Source organism: Lacerta agilis, chromosome 16 (assembly GCF_009819535.1).
Source record: "Lacerta agilis isolate rLacAgi1 chromosome 16, rLacAgi1.pri, whole genome shotgun sequence".
NCBI classification, from domain to species: Eukaryota; Metazoa; Chordata; class Lepidosauria; order Squamata; family Lacertidae; genus Lacerta; species Lacerta agilis.
Window position 1 is genome coordinate 712,475 of NC_046327.1, and position 14,165 is coordinate 726,639.

The 14,165-nt window shown below is 51.1% G+C and overlaps 1 protein-coding gene across 2 annotated transcripts in view; it reads right to left on the reverse strand.

Moving 5' to 3' along the window:
- The window catches only part of SMARCA2 (SWI/SNF related, matrix associated, actin dependent regulator of chromatin, subfamily a, member 2), a 117,408-nt gene extending 104,493 nt beyond the window's left edge, over positions 1 to 12,915 (reverse strand). For both annotated transcript variants that reach the window (XM_033174070.1, XM_033174069.1), the window contains exons 1-2: positions 12,789 to 12,915; positions 3,646 to 3,904 (exon numbers count right to left, since the gene is read on the reverse strand). In XM_033174070.1, coding sequence (XP_033029961.1) covers positions 3,646 to 3,870 — 225 coding nt within the window. In that variant the 5' untranslated portion in view covers positions 3,871 to 3,904; positions 12,789 to 12,915. The remainder of the gene's footprint in view (positions 1 to 3,645; positions 3,905 to 12,788) is intronic.
- Between the last annotated feature and the right edge of the window lie 1,250 nt (positions 12,916 to 14,165).

Sequence of the window (14,165 nt, forward strand, 5' to 3'; positions counted from 1 at the left end):
CAAGGGAGGGAGAGAGAGAGAGAGAGAGAGGAGTTATCTGAGCAACAAGAATGAAACTCATGGAAGGCAACTGGATTCACACAGGGGAGAGAGAGATTGCCATGCGGGGAAAAGGTGAGAGCCACACGGAAGGCAGAAGGGAACAGGCAGGGAGGAGAGCGGAGAAAACAGAGCAAAGTCCAAGCAAAGGAAACCTGGAAATTGCAAGCCTGGAGTTTGGGGGAGGGGGGGAGCAAAAAACATCAGCGCAGGAGGAAACAGAAGATTTACTTCCCTTGCCAGCTGCAAATGCAGAGCACTGGGGAGCCGTTATTTAAAGGGAAAGGAGCAGCCAGCAGCTGCTCGCTGGAGGAAAAGGGGCAGAGCACAGACTCGCGCATGTGTGCGCACGCACACTTCCCGTCCCCTTGCGCGCGCACACACACACACAGCTGCCGTGCTCCCATCTCCAAGGCCATGTCCAGGCCTCCAAGTAATGAGAGCGATGGAGAGAAAGTGAGAGAAGCTGGGAGGAAAATCAGAGCTCTGTTACAAAGGGAAAGAATAAATGATTCCAGATTTGGGGAGGTGGGAAGAGCTGCAAGACAATGCAACAGGTTTTTGCATGGCCAGAAGTTTTCCTTTATACCCAACGGCATTTTCGAACTAATCTGCTCAAGCCAGCAGGGGAAGAGGAACTCCATTTCTTTCTTTCTCTCGAAGGCACAGTGTTCCCGAAAAACAACAGCAGCCACTACTATCCTGAAAGGTAAAGGTAAAGGGACCCCTGACCGTTAAGTCCAGTCGTAGACGGCTCTGGGGTTGCGGCGCTCATCTCGCTTTACTGGCCAAGGGAGTCGGCATACAGCTTCTGGGTCATGTGGCCAGCATGACTAAGCCGCTTCTGGCGAACTAGAGCAGCGCACGGAAACGCCGTTTACCTTCCCGCCGGAGCGGTACCTATTTATCTACTTGCACTTTGACGTGCTTTCAAACTGCTAGGTTGGCAGGAGCAGGGACCGAGCAACGGGAGCTCAACCTGTCATGGGGATTCAAACCGCCAACCTTCTGATCGGCAAGCCCAAGGCTCTGTGGTTTAACCCACAGCACCAGCCACTATCCCTAATAACACATAATTAAAACTACAGCGCTAGAAATTCTCAATTTTGGGAAGGGCAGTTTGTTAGTGTTGAAAAAGGACTGGGTGAGACCCAGAGCTATCCAAAAACGATGCCCTTGGCCCAAGCAGCCTTTCTTACGATGGAGATGTAGCCAAGGCGGATCGAGGCGTTTCGAAGTTACAGGACCGTGGAGAAGCAGTTGGAGACGCACAGAAAAAGGCCTTTTTGCCGTAGGCAGAAGATGCTTCAGAGCAGGTGGGCTGATGTCCAAGAAGGGCGTTTCCTCCCTATGGCCTTTAGGGGTCCAGAATGTTCCATGGCAGTTGGCAGATCCGTTAAGAATGGGGAAGCAGGAAGCAGGGGAGGGAGGAGGAGGAGGGCCGGGCAGGACGCTCCCAGGGCACACCTTAAGGCAGATTTGTCGTCAACCAACCAAGTGCCGTCATTGTTATATTCGTATTCGTATTATTTCAATCAATTTCTATACCACCTTTTATCAAAAGCTCCCAGGGCGGTGTACTACGGTGGACGATCGGACTGCGAATGTGATCCATACGGGAGGCACGTTCACAACCCGCAATGCCTCTTCTGCGCACACGTGGGTTGCGATTCAGTGCTTCTGAGCATGCGCAAAGCGCCAAACCCGGAAGTAACCCATTCCAGTACTTCTGGGTTCGGCGCGGTGCGCAACCCGAAATCGCGCAACCCAAAGCGGCCGTAACCCAAGGTATGACTGTACATTAAAAACACATTACAGAACATCAATGATAAAAACATAGTCAAAAGCAAACTGACGGACAGACAAATGCAGGGTCTGGGTCAGTTCACATGGGGAGAGGCGTTCCTTGAGGTCTTGAGGTCCTGAGCCGTGTAGAGCTATTAAAGTTCTCAAAACCCCAACCTGAAGCACTAAGTTAACTGATCTCTACGTGGCCTTTGGTGCAATGCAACCTTCCCCCTTCAGGAGGTGATCCTGCAGCCCAATTACTCTTGGGGAGCTTTCTGTTCCTGGGGCTGTACCAAATACACAAGAAACAGAGATACGAATCAGAAGAGGGACTTGGAAATATACAAGCCACATTAAACACAGTTTGTGTCCCACACACTCCAAATAATAGGACCAAAAAACAACAACCCCTATACAAAAAGGAGGTTAGCTCAGAAACAAAACTTGCGACAAGACACTTCTAAAGTATAAATCCTTTACTTTTGGATCGTGGCCATAAAGAAAGAGAAAACCACTAACCTCCCATCATTCATGAGCCCCAACACAAATAAACCCTTGTTTGCACAAGAGTAAAGCTGCCCAGCAGCTCTGCCAGGTGCGTTTACACAGAAGTAAGCCCCAGCAATTTCAGGGAAACTTGCTTCCAAGTAACTCTACTCAGGATCGGGATGTAAGGCGCTAGGTCAACATTGCCAGCTGAGTCTACAAAAATTAAGAACCTCAAAAGTTGTGCTATCCCACCCATAACAGCATCCGCCATTTGTGATGCGTTTCCATTTGGGAAAACGTTGAAAATATTCAATTTATAAGCTTCCCTCTTTTATTGTACAGGTGTGGCCTTACGAGAGGCACCAAGATCAAGTAGCCATTTACAAGCCTGAGTAAGGACACAGCGTGATTTCTAATGCCTGGATCCTGTACTTACTACCCAAGGCTACTACAGGTGAAACTCGAAAAATTAGAATTATCATGGAAAGGTTCATTTCTTTCAATAATTCAACTTAAAAGGTGAAACTAATATATGAGATAGACTCATGACATGCAAAGTGAGATATGTCAAGCCTTTGCTTCTTATAATTGTGATGATTATGGCATAAGGCTGATGAGAACCCCAAATTAACAATCTCAATTTTGGGGTTTTCATCAGCTGTACGCCATAATCACCACAATTATAAAAAACACAGGTTTGACATATCTCGCTTTGCATGTTTATCTCATACATTAAATTCCAGTAGCTAATGAAAACAATTGCTTACATAAATGGACTTTTCCAAAATATTCTAATTTTTCGAGTTTCACCTGTACTTGCCAAGAACTGGAAGACCCAAGAATTACCAACAATAGATGAATCGCAAATGAAGATGATGGATTTCATGGAACTTGCCAAACTGACTAGGAGACTCCATGATCAGGGAGAAGAGATGGTCGAGGAAGATTGGAAGAAATTTAAAATTTATTTGAAGTATTGTAATATTTAGTATTGCCTTAGGAGGTAGTTATAGGTTTCGCTATTTTTTTATGAAATAGGTTAATTATAGATGTTTTAGAAGAATATATTGGTTAAGGTGTTATTCCATAGAAACTGCTAGAGAATATTAGGGAAATGAAATTCAGATGGGGGGGAACGGGGGAAGTCACCCAATAATGTAAAGAATAAGTTATGTGTACGTAAGAAGAACATGATTTTCTTTTTCTTTTTCTTTTTCTTCTTTCTCTCTCTCTTTTTTCTTTTCATGTAACACTATGTTATCTTTTTTATATCTTACAAAATGAACAAAAATTATTTTTAAAAAAAAATAATAATATGAAAATGCTTACTTTGTGCATGGGGTGCATTCCTTCTGGCGGGTAATCGCTCGGCCCCATAGCGGGCATGGGGTGCGGAACGCTTGGAGGTCCAGGACTCGGTCCCATCATGCTATGCACCGAACTGGGCAAGGGACCCGGTCCTGGGCTGGGACCCAGTATGGGTCCAGGAGAGAGCCCTGGCCCCGGGGAAGGGCCAGGATGAGGCATGGCGCCGGGATCCGTCGGAGTAGACATCTGCTCTCTGCCTCGCTTTCAGTCCACGGAACGGCTGCAGAGAGGGGGGGGGACACAACGGGAAGGTCAGTTGTCCACAACCAGTAACGAAACAAAGCATAAATTAGAACAGAGCATATGGAAAGAATTGCAGTTATTGCCTCACTTCCTAAAGGGCCGTGAAAATATAACAACAACAACAACAATAATAATTTAATAATAATTTATTATTTCTACCCCGCCCATCTGACTGGGTTTCCCCAGCCACTCTGGGTGGCTCCCAACAGAACATTAAAAACAGTATACAACTTCCAACCATTAAAAACCTCCCTAAACAGGGCTGCCTTCAGGTGTCTTCTAAAAGTCGGGAAGGAAGTTTCAAGTCAATTTGCAGCAAACTGGCCGTCTAATGAAGTTTCTCATGCAGCCAGAAGCTTTTAAACAAACTGGACTTGTTCAGATCAAAACCACACATTTTCTTTTAAATTGGGAGTTTTGCACAGAAGGGCAGTTTGAGGACAGATTATATAAATTGATATAAATTATAAAAGACAAATGAGCATTCCAGAGAAAGGAAGCGGATGCTACCTGTGAAGGACAGCACAGATCCTTAACCCTCCCTTTTAAAACTCATTCTGACGGTGCAGGATAACTAATCTAAACTCTCAGGATGCTGAGCTTGAGGCAAACAAGCGCTACTCAAAGTAAACGAGCGGAAATGAATGGGCCTCAGCAAATGTCCATTCATTTCAATGGGAACAAAAAGACAGAGACTCTCAGACTTCTGGCCATCAACCGTTTGTTTATTAGGGCCACGACGAGGCGCGAGTTCTCTGCTACAAGAATGCGTTGCTTGCATTTGGAATACAGATACCGATTTTGACGAGGGCTAAGAATCTGATCTGTTTATATCGCTACCAATGAAGGAGACGTCTCCTAAATACATCAAGCCAACACTTGCTCACACAGAGAGGCACCAGAGCATGTCTCCTCCCCCTTTTCTGCCCACATGGATTTCAGTGGGTCTACTGTAAGATACAACCCATTATATTAAAATGTATTATTATTATTATCATTTATTAGATTTGCATACCGCCCTATACCCCACAGGTCTCAGGGCGGCTCACAACGTAAAATCGCAATATAAAACCACAAAATACACAATCATAATCATAATAGATTTTTTAAAAAAACTAGAACCCAAAAATCGCCCCTCCCCAACACTGCAATAAATATCAGGTAGTGATGACAGAGGACTGGGCAAATTTGGATAGCTGCAATGAAGCCACAGAGGAATAAATGGAAAATTCCAGGAGCCTGAGACTAGAGAGATATCAAGTCACGCATGCTCACGGGTGAAGACATCGGAGGGATGGGGGGGAAGAACAGACAAAATAAGGACCAATGGAGGCATGTGCTTTATGCCACTTCTCACATCACAATTTTAGTGGGCACCCGTGGCACAACCAGACATGATCCATCACTTTATTCCAGCTTTAAGCTCATATACAAGCAGACATGCCAAACACTGCAGTCCTATCGGCTACATGACAAGAACAAGACTCAGAGGAGTCTCCTAGAAAGTGTCCAGGTTCTTCACCACACAACATCTCTCAACCTACTGGGGAACAACCACCACCCTCCAAACACATTAATGAACAGAACATTGACCACCGACCACCACTGAAAAAATGTTACACAAAAAGGGACTCCACATGGACCCCTCCTGATGGACGCAATACCACACTAGATCTGTACATTGATTGCTTCCGCCGCAGAATCCTAGAAGGTGGGTAACTCTCTCCCCACCCCAACAAGGATGCCTCCATGCTCAGTACATGCTGCGTCTTGAGTGGCACAAGCAACTCAACCCAGACCTCTCACAGTCCAAGAGGGTCACCTACAGTGGACAGGCCTCTCTTAAGAGAGTTGTAGGGGAAGAGACAGAAGAGTCTTACTAGGACTTCCCACCGCCATCCCTGCATCTTCCCACCTGGACCACCGAGACTGTGCATCCGCCACAAAGTTTGCTGCCAGACTTGGACCGATCAATGTCACCATCTCGGCTGCGACACGACCGCACCAGTCGCCTGGCTCAGCATCGACTCAGGTGAGCTCAAAGAACCAAGCTAGCTCCACCGGGTGTTGGCAAAGCCTCCCCTCGGAGGCCACCTAGTCAAACCAAGGATGGGTCTCCCAAGACGGAAATTCGGCAACTGCAGAAAGCACCCTGGGGAGAAGAGATGGCAAGGCTGGGTTCTTGCGAGAAGCAACCCTGCCTGACACCGGAACCAAGAACCTACGAAGTCTGAAGCGCATGCAAGGCTTTGCTTTTGCACTTTGGGTACATCAGTGGCTTCAAGTTCGGAGAGAGGAGATTCCGACTCAACGTCAGGATGGGAGAACTTTCCAACAGGAGCCATTCGACAGCAAAACGGTCTCCCTCGGGAGGTGATGGGACTCTCCTTCCTCAGAGGTATTGAAGCAGAGGTTGGGTGGTCATCTGTCACGGCTGAGATTCCTGCATTGCAGGGGGCTGGACTAGATGACCGTTGGGGTCCCTTCCAGCTCTAGGAAAACAGAACGACAAGGGTTGGCGAGTGGCCCTGGCCATTGCACAGTGTTACACGGTGTGTGAAGCATCCCTGAATTGGAATAAGCACACCTAGTAGGAAAAGGGTTCAAACAGGTGCCCGTAGTCTGCTGCTACACCATCAATTTCATCCTACAAGAAAACAACTACACGGGCACCTTAGAAACACAGCCTAAGACGCCAGAGATGGAAGGAAGAAACAACCCTGACTAATAATAATAAATTATCATTTATACCCCGCCCATCTGGTCGGGTTTCCTAGAAAAGAATGGCAAACCAAGTTGATGGACTAGGCTGAAATGGCAAAATTAACTGGGAAGCTCAGGAATCAAGAAGACGAGAACCTTAAAAAAGAATGGGGAAAGTTTGTGATTTACTTACAAAGGCCACTGCAAGCAAGTAAAAACATTGGCAGGAATTAAACCACACTTGTAAAGAAACAAAGTATGGATAATTTAGAAGGATAAAAATTTGGATAAAGATTGATATGCAGTTGTAAATATTATCAATAGGACCCATGGAAGGGACGGGGAAGTCAGGAGATTCAGAGTAATCTCGATATTTGGACTTGGAATCGTCGCTTGTAATTTGTTTATATTATTTAAAATCAAATTATAAAAAATATTTTTTTAAAAAAAGCACAAGTCTAAGACGGACCTCTTTTTCCCCCAATTCCATCCTTTTATAATCCAGCACTAAATACTCAGCAATACTTCAGTACTCCAATGTGTTTTAATCGCTCCGTCCTTCCTCTGATTAAGCCAGGCAGCAATTGGAACAAGAGTCACTGGGCTGGATTAAAATTATCTACCCGGGGACCCCCCAATGTTTGCAAGGCGAGACATGCAAATACCTCGAAAGCCGGACTGTGCAAAACAAACCATACCTGCAGAGTTCCCCCCCCACACACACACACACAAACTGCCATCACAAAAGGAAGTGTTTTAAACGTACAAAAGTCTCTTCCAGGGAAAGGTGACGGGGACTTGGGTGTTTTGCAAGAGACAAGGCATTCACCATTCCAATGTAGCGGAGCTTCCTATCACTGACTGAAAATGCAGAACTGCTACCAGAAAGGCTAAATTTAAACAGAAACTCCTATCTAGCCAGTGCGAAAAAAGAAATAAAATAGTTATCTTCACACCCCTGACTTGGGTTCGGCATGTTCTTTTGGGTTTAACCAGAGCTGTGCACTAGAAGCAACATTTCTTATGTATTACAAACTTTATTTACGGTTACTTTGACAACAGCCCCATTTAGACTGAGGCTATTTCCACACGAAGTTTATTTCCTATGCCGTTTCTACCTCACCTTTCCTCCAAGGCAGAGCATATTGTTGTTCTCCCCACTATAGCCTCACAACAACCTTGAGAGGTAGGCAAGGCTGAGAGGGAGGGGCTCCCCGAGTGGGGACTGGAACCCAACCTCGTGGGGAGGGATGGACACACAGTAGGTTTTTACCAGCAGTGGGGGGAAAGTAGGAATGCATCGAGGACCATGAGCAGGAAGTCAACTCTTTGGGAAAAGTGCATTAATTTTGATGTAATTTGGCATTGATCTGTTAAAAATTGGGAAAACAAATAAATATTACTTGGCCAAAAAAAAGGCACTCTGGGTTTTTGTATTAAGAGTGCATGGGAAGCGCCATGCAGTTCATTCTAAGAAGCAGATTCAAACTTGCAAAGGCTCGAAGCTGCAAAAACACTGGAACAGCCTCGAATTTCGCCACTCCTTCGCGCCAAACAAGCCTCTTCACAAGTTATCCTGCAAAACACAGATAGGTCCAAAGCAGACAGACAAGAGCTGGGCTTGTCAGGGATTACTGTCTGCACATTATTAGAAAGCAGATCAACTCGACAACAGCCCCCATAATTCCAACCATTGTGTCAATGTAATTTACAGAAGGGGGGTGGGAATAATTACCGTTTGGGAGCAAAACCCGGTATTTTGCAAACTCTAGGACAGGGCCCCAGAGGAAGCAGAAGAAGGACAAACCGCCAAGGAGGACAAATAATCTCGCCCGTGTTATTCGCAACAGACTCATAAACAAGCCGGGACTCAGGTTTCAGAAAGCATGGGCCACAACCCTCCCTGGAGATGGGAAGAGGGAGGGAGGGGGGGACTCAGCCCTGCACAGTCTCATAGCACAGCTGGTGGAGGAAGCATTATTTTGCAAAAGCAGGAGGGAGACGCGGCCTGAGAGGCAGAACAAAGAGCCAACAGGTGGGCAAGAGGAAGAGGAACATGGCAAAGGATCCGTGCAAGGGACTGGCAGCTCCACCCCACAAGGGTTTTAGACTGGGACCATCAAGCCAATGCAGAAGGCCAGAGCCGTCTCCCAACATGCAACGCAGAAGTCAATTTAAGAGAATATGATAGCATGGCAGGAAGGAGGCATGGAAAAGTAGGAGCCCAGAGGATTACTCTGTACAAAGCTCTTAACAAGCCAGAGCAAGATGACAAAACTACAGGAGGTTTTTTTTGGGGGGGGAGTCTTCCGGAACCATAGACTAACAAATGTCTTATGGCAGGGGTGGCCAACTCCCAAGAGACTGTGATCTACTCACAGACTTAAAAACTGGCAGTGATCTACCCCCTTTCGGGGGGTTCAGGTCAAAGTTTTTGAGCTTTTCTAGGGAGGTGGAAAGTCCCATTTTTTTAGAGGTTCAGGTCAATGTTGTTGAGCTTTTTTGCTCTTTTTAAGGAGGAAAGCCTCGTTTTAAGGTTTCAGGGCGATGCTGACTTTTTTGGGGGGGGAAGTTGTTGACCTTCTTTGGGGGGAGCCTGTGATCTACCAGTGATCTACCACAGGCGTCCAGTGATCTACCTGTCGGAAGTGCCTGTCTTATGGCATTTGCTTCTGTGGACTGACCCTCAAAAGTCCGTCCCATGGCAAATATGTCAAGTCTCCAAGATGCCACGGGACTGCCTGTTGGTGTTGCCAAAAGTTTCAAAATGCAAAAACTCACACTAAGAACCATAATCTAACAGCAGCCAACTTCATCCCCGCATTAGGTTTGAGAGCTGTGGTTAAAAACGAGGGCTACATCATCCTTGTTCCTTGCTGTCAAGTCAGATTTCTGGCCCTGACTTGGGCTTGCTCCTGAACGGTAGTTTTCAGGTAATAATCCCTTGAGAGAATCTCAGCTGAACTCTGAGCAAAGGGGGGGGGCAGCTTCACTCACACACAATTGTCTTCCAAAACAGCAGAGACCACACTGGGAACACACTGGAAAGACTTGAAAGGATTTGTGTCCGTGTGCCCATTTGCTGCCGGCTGAGAAGCCTTCATGCCTGGATCACTGAGGTTACAACAATAATAACCAGCAGTTTAGCAGTTTAAAAGAGAAATAAAATTTGCAGAGGAAACCTCCCTGCGAAGTTTGTGATCTTCGCTTCAAAGCAAAGCGGAAGTCTGAGCACGTGCAACAGGGTGGATATTAATTCCAGCTAAACTTTTGAAAAGCGTGTATTAATTAGAATTCCAGCATTCACAATATAACATTTTTAGCTGGAGGACTTTCTTTCCTTGCCGGTCTGCAGCCTCAGGTGTTGGTCAAAGCCCTCCTCGGGTGTGACACGGCAGAAAGGAACAAAAGGAGAGATCCAAGGCTGCTTTGAACAAGCTCTGGCGGAGAACACTTTTCATGAAATCCCACCATACTTAAAACGCAGAAGAAATTCTTGCTTAATGAAGCATTGCCGTCACCTCTGTCAAACCCACATCTGTTACCCGATACGCTTAACTTCGAATGCGCTGCAAAATGCTCACAACCAACAAGGAATTTTGTTTTATGCATCTGATGAATTGCAGATGGACTTAAAAAATCTGACTCTAATTTCGTCCTGCTGCAGCTACATCTTTTCCCCCCTTCCTTCCCTGCAGTAACAAAGGCACTGGAGAGAAGGAGGAGCAGAGAGACAAGCATGAGAACTAGCAGGGCAATTAGGTCCACAAAGAGAAAGTGTGCCTGCAATTTGCATAACAATAGGCCAACTCGCTCAGCAAAAGCTGCCCCACCTCCTAACACGCCGCTGCATAGCAGGGCAGCAAGGCCGGGCGGGCTTGGCATTCACTGCCGGGACCTCGAGGGAACCGAGGGCGGAGAAGAAGGGAAGGGCGCCCCAAGGCCGTCGGGTCAGAGGCCACGTTCACGGCCGGGGCGCAGGGGGGAAAAAACCCCTCCGTGTTCGGCGGCTCCACCATTTCTTGGTGCACATGAACCTGAATCTGAGCTCTGCAAAACTCTGCAACTCCACAAGGAACGCAAACCGGCGCGGTCCCCTGAAGCTGCAAGGCCGCCCCGTCGCCAGAAAGGAGTCCCTCGGCTCCTCTTGCCTCGTGCACATGGCTGGGGAAACCCACGCGGGCTCGGCGCGCACGGCCACGAATGGGAGACTCGGAGACTCTCCCGGGAGCCCCGGCAAAGTTGCCCAACTTAGGATCCTCGCCTGCAGCGCATGGGGCGCCCCGTCGCGGCGCCACGACCTCCCCACCCCCCGCCACCTCGCTCCGGATCCGGGACTCTTCCAGGACTTTTGGAGGCTGCCGAGGCCTCCGCTTCCAGTTTGCAGGGCGCGAGCGAGCGCGCGCGCCGGAAAAGCCAAGCAAAGCAGCCCCGGAGCGCGCACTCGATCCCGCAGGGCCAGGTGGCCAAGGTCCCGGCCCCCGTCGGGAGGGGGGGAGGGGAAGCCGATCCCGGCTGCTGCTGCTGCTGCAGGGCGCATTACCTTTCCGAAGGGAGCCCCGAAGGCAGGCAGGCAGGCAGGCCTAGCTCCGCGCCGCGCTGTCCGGGCCAGACGGGAGGGCGCGTCCTCGTCGGCCGCGGAGACTTCCTGGTTCTCGGTGCAGACGGAGGGAAGGAAGGAAGGAAGGAGAGCAGAGGAGGAGGAGAGATGCCAAAGCCAGCCCAGCCTGCGCGGCGAGACCTCGCCTCTTCCTCTCTCGCAGCCAGCCAGCTCGGCGCACCGAGACGCGGCCTCCAGCTGGCCGCCTGCTCCGGCCCCCGACGCCAGAGCGCCAAAGACGGCGGCGGCGGCGGTGCCTCCCCGCACTTGAGAGCCCCCCCCCAAAAAAACAAAACTTTTCGCCCCTTCCTTCCCGGCCGAGAAACGGCCAGCAACGGGGCGAGGGAGGAGCAGGCAGGCGCCCGTCGGGGGAGGGCGCACCAACGCGCGGCTGCGTCCGGGCGCGCAAAGCCCTCTCCAGAGGAAGAACGGCGCGGCGATTTGTGCCCCCTCGCCGGAAATAATATGAATGCATGTAGTGGGGGGGGCGGGGCGGTGGTGATGGTGAAGATGAGAAGACAGCGCCTTCCTGCTCCGAGGGAGGGGGGGAGCGGGAGCCAGGCTATTTTGGGACGCGCACCGCGACACCTCGGCAGCAGCGGCGGAAAGGAGCCCCGACGGGGCGCTGGGCAGCCTCCGAGATCTCCTTTTTAGTTTGGAGACGCCAAACTAGGAGGCAGCGACGACGGCGGCCCCTGGAGACCCTGCCGCCGCCGCCTCGTGTGCGTAATGTTTGTGACCGTCGGGCGGGGAGATTATTATCGTGGCCTTCCTGGGCTCGGCTGCCGAATGCCGCCCTCCCCCATCTCGGATCGCCCTCCCCTCGGCGCCAGCTCCACCCCGGGGAGGGACTGGGGATTCCCTGCAACCACAGCCCCCTTCCCGGAGGGAGAAAGATACCACCCCCCCTCCTCGACGTTGCCTTCCTTGGGGCAGGACGCCGCGCGAACTTCTAGCTCCCGCCCCCCATGGCACCTGCCTTGCTTTCCCGGGCAGATTCCTCCTGCAGATCCGGAGCGGGGATCCTCCTCTTCCTCGGCGCGCCGCTGCTTATTTATAGCCACCCAAACGCAGCTCCGTCCATAATCAGGCGCTGAAGGGCCGGAGAGCAGCCCGAGCGGGCCGGCCCCCCGCAGCCTATTTTGGAAAGCAAAGCAACCGGAGCAGCAGCTGACTCTCTTCTCCTCGCTCCCGCGACCTTCCCTTCTCCAGCTGCAGCTGACTCACAAAGTCAGCGGCGAGCCAAGGGCGCGATCCGGCAGGATCTTTCCTCGGGGGGGGGGGAGGGATAGGAAAAGGAAGGGGGATCGTGACCCCCCAAAAAAAAACTTTCTTGGGGGTCTTTGGCTTCTTAAAGGGCGCCGGGAAGAAGTCTCCAGGACTCTTCGGAGAGGGGGCCCCGGGGAGACTTGTTTACGTGGGGGGGGAGGGACTTGCTGGGGGAGGGGGTTTCTCCGATTTGGGGGAAGCGGGAGCCCCGAGCGAAGTGGAGGATCCGCGGAGGGAGCGCAGCGCAGGGCGGAGGATGCGCCAAGGAGGCGTCGGGGGGACCTTTTACCTTGCTGGGGGAGAGCGCCGCGCCAGATCCCTCTGCCTGCCTGCCTGCCTCTCTCTCTGAGTCACCCGGAGTAGATCCAGCGAGAGCCACCGGATTATGCCGATGACTTCACGGCGCGCAGCCATCCCCGCCTCTTCCTCCGCGCCCGCGCCGCCCCCGACTCCTCCCACGCGCCCCCCCCCGCGCCGCCCAAAGGGAGCCTCCGACTGGACGGCGCCGAGACGGAGCGCCCGCCCCGAGGGCGGAGAGGGATCCCCGATTGGAGGCCCCCCGCTGCCACTCGCGGCGCCCGCCCGCCCCCACCAGCAGGCGGAGGCGCTCCCGAGGCTGCTCGGGAAGGGGCAGGCGGAGCCGGGGACCCGGGTGTTGCTCTCGGTGCAAGGCGCGCACAGAGATGCTGGGACGGTGTGCGACGTTTGCACGGGTTCATTTCCGAGATGCACGCCGCCTCGCCTCGCCTCGCCCCCCCCCCCTGCATTTTTGCACCGCTGTGTTTGCAGCCTTCTCCTTGCGCAGAGATGGAGAGGAGCATGGCTGCATTTGGCCGCGGCAGGGTCGGGGGAAGAAGGTGCTGGAACCCGGACGGGGCCTGCCGGAGGGAAAGGCGAGAGGAACCAGGGTTGGGGCTGAAGGCTGCTTCTCACAGGCCCCTTGTTTGCGTGCTTGGCAGGAGGTCGGGTTAAGCTCTGCAATGAGCTGGGAGGGACCCCGGGGGTCACCCAGTCCAACGCCCTGCAATGCAGGAACGCGCATCATCTGCCCCCGACGGGCACCGAACCTGCAACCTTGCCTCTCGCCACCTGAGCTTTGCAGGTCCTGGTTCTGCTTGCTACAATTTCAAGCGGGGGCTTCCCAGTCAGTGGAAGGGGAGCTGCCATTTCCACTTTGAAGTGTCCCTCGAGGAAGTCCGGCAGCAGCCATCTACGGCTGTTTACTAAGCATTCCCTGGGAGAAAAAAGGCAGCCACCTCACAGCTCTTTGAGCAATGCCATCTGTATGCTAACGAGGCTGCTACGGTGCTGGCTGGGAAGTTGGGGGTAAATCTGGCGCTTAGGGCTAGCGAAAGTAAGTGGTGTCATTTGGCGCGTTTCTTTCCTCCTTGCTCTGCTTCCTAAAACTCACGAGATGCTTTGGAACTGACTGTGCTCATGAATCTTTTTTTTCCTGCTGGGGAGCTGAGTTTTCCCTTCCCTCTGCGCTATTTTAATGGATGCAAACCTCCCCTTTTGGACATGAGAGTGGGGGTGCCCTCTTCCCACCCCCAGTTTTAATTAGAAGTCTGTAAAACAGCATCGTGCTCAGCAGTAAATTCTGCCCTGAGTTTAGTGTCATTCAGGTGTTTCCCACAAGAGTTTTAAAATCAGCAAGCCCATCCTG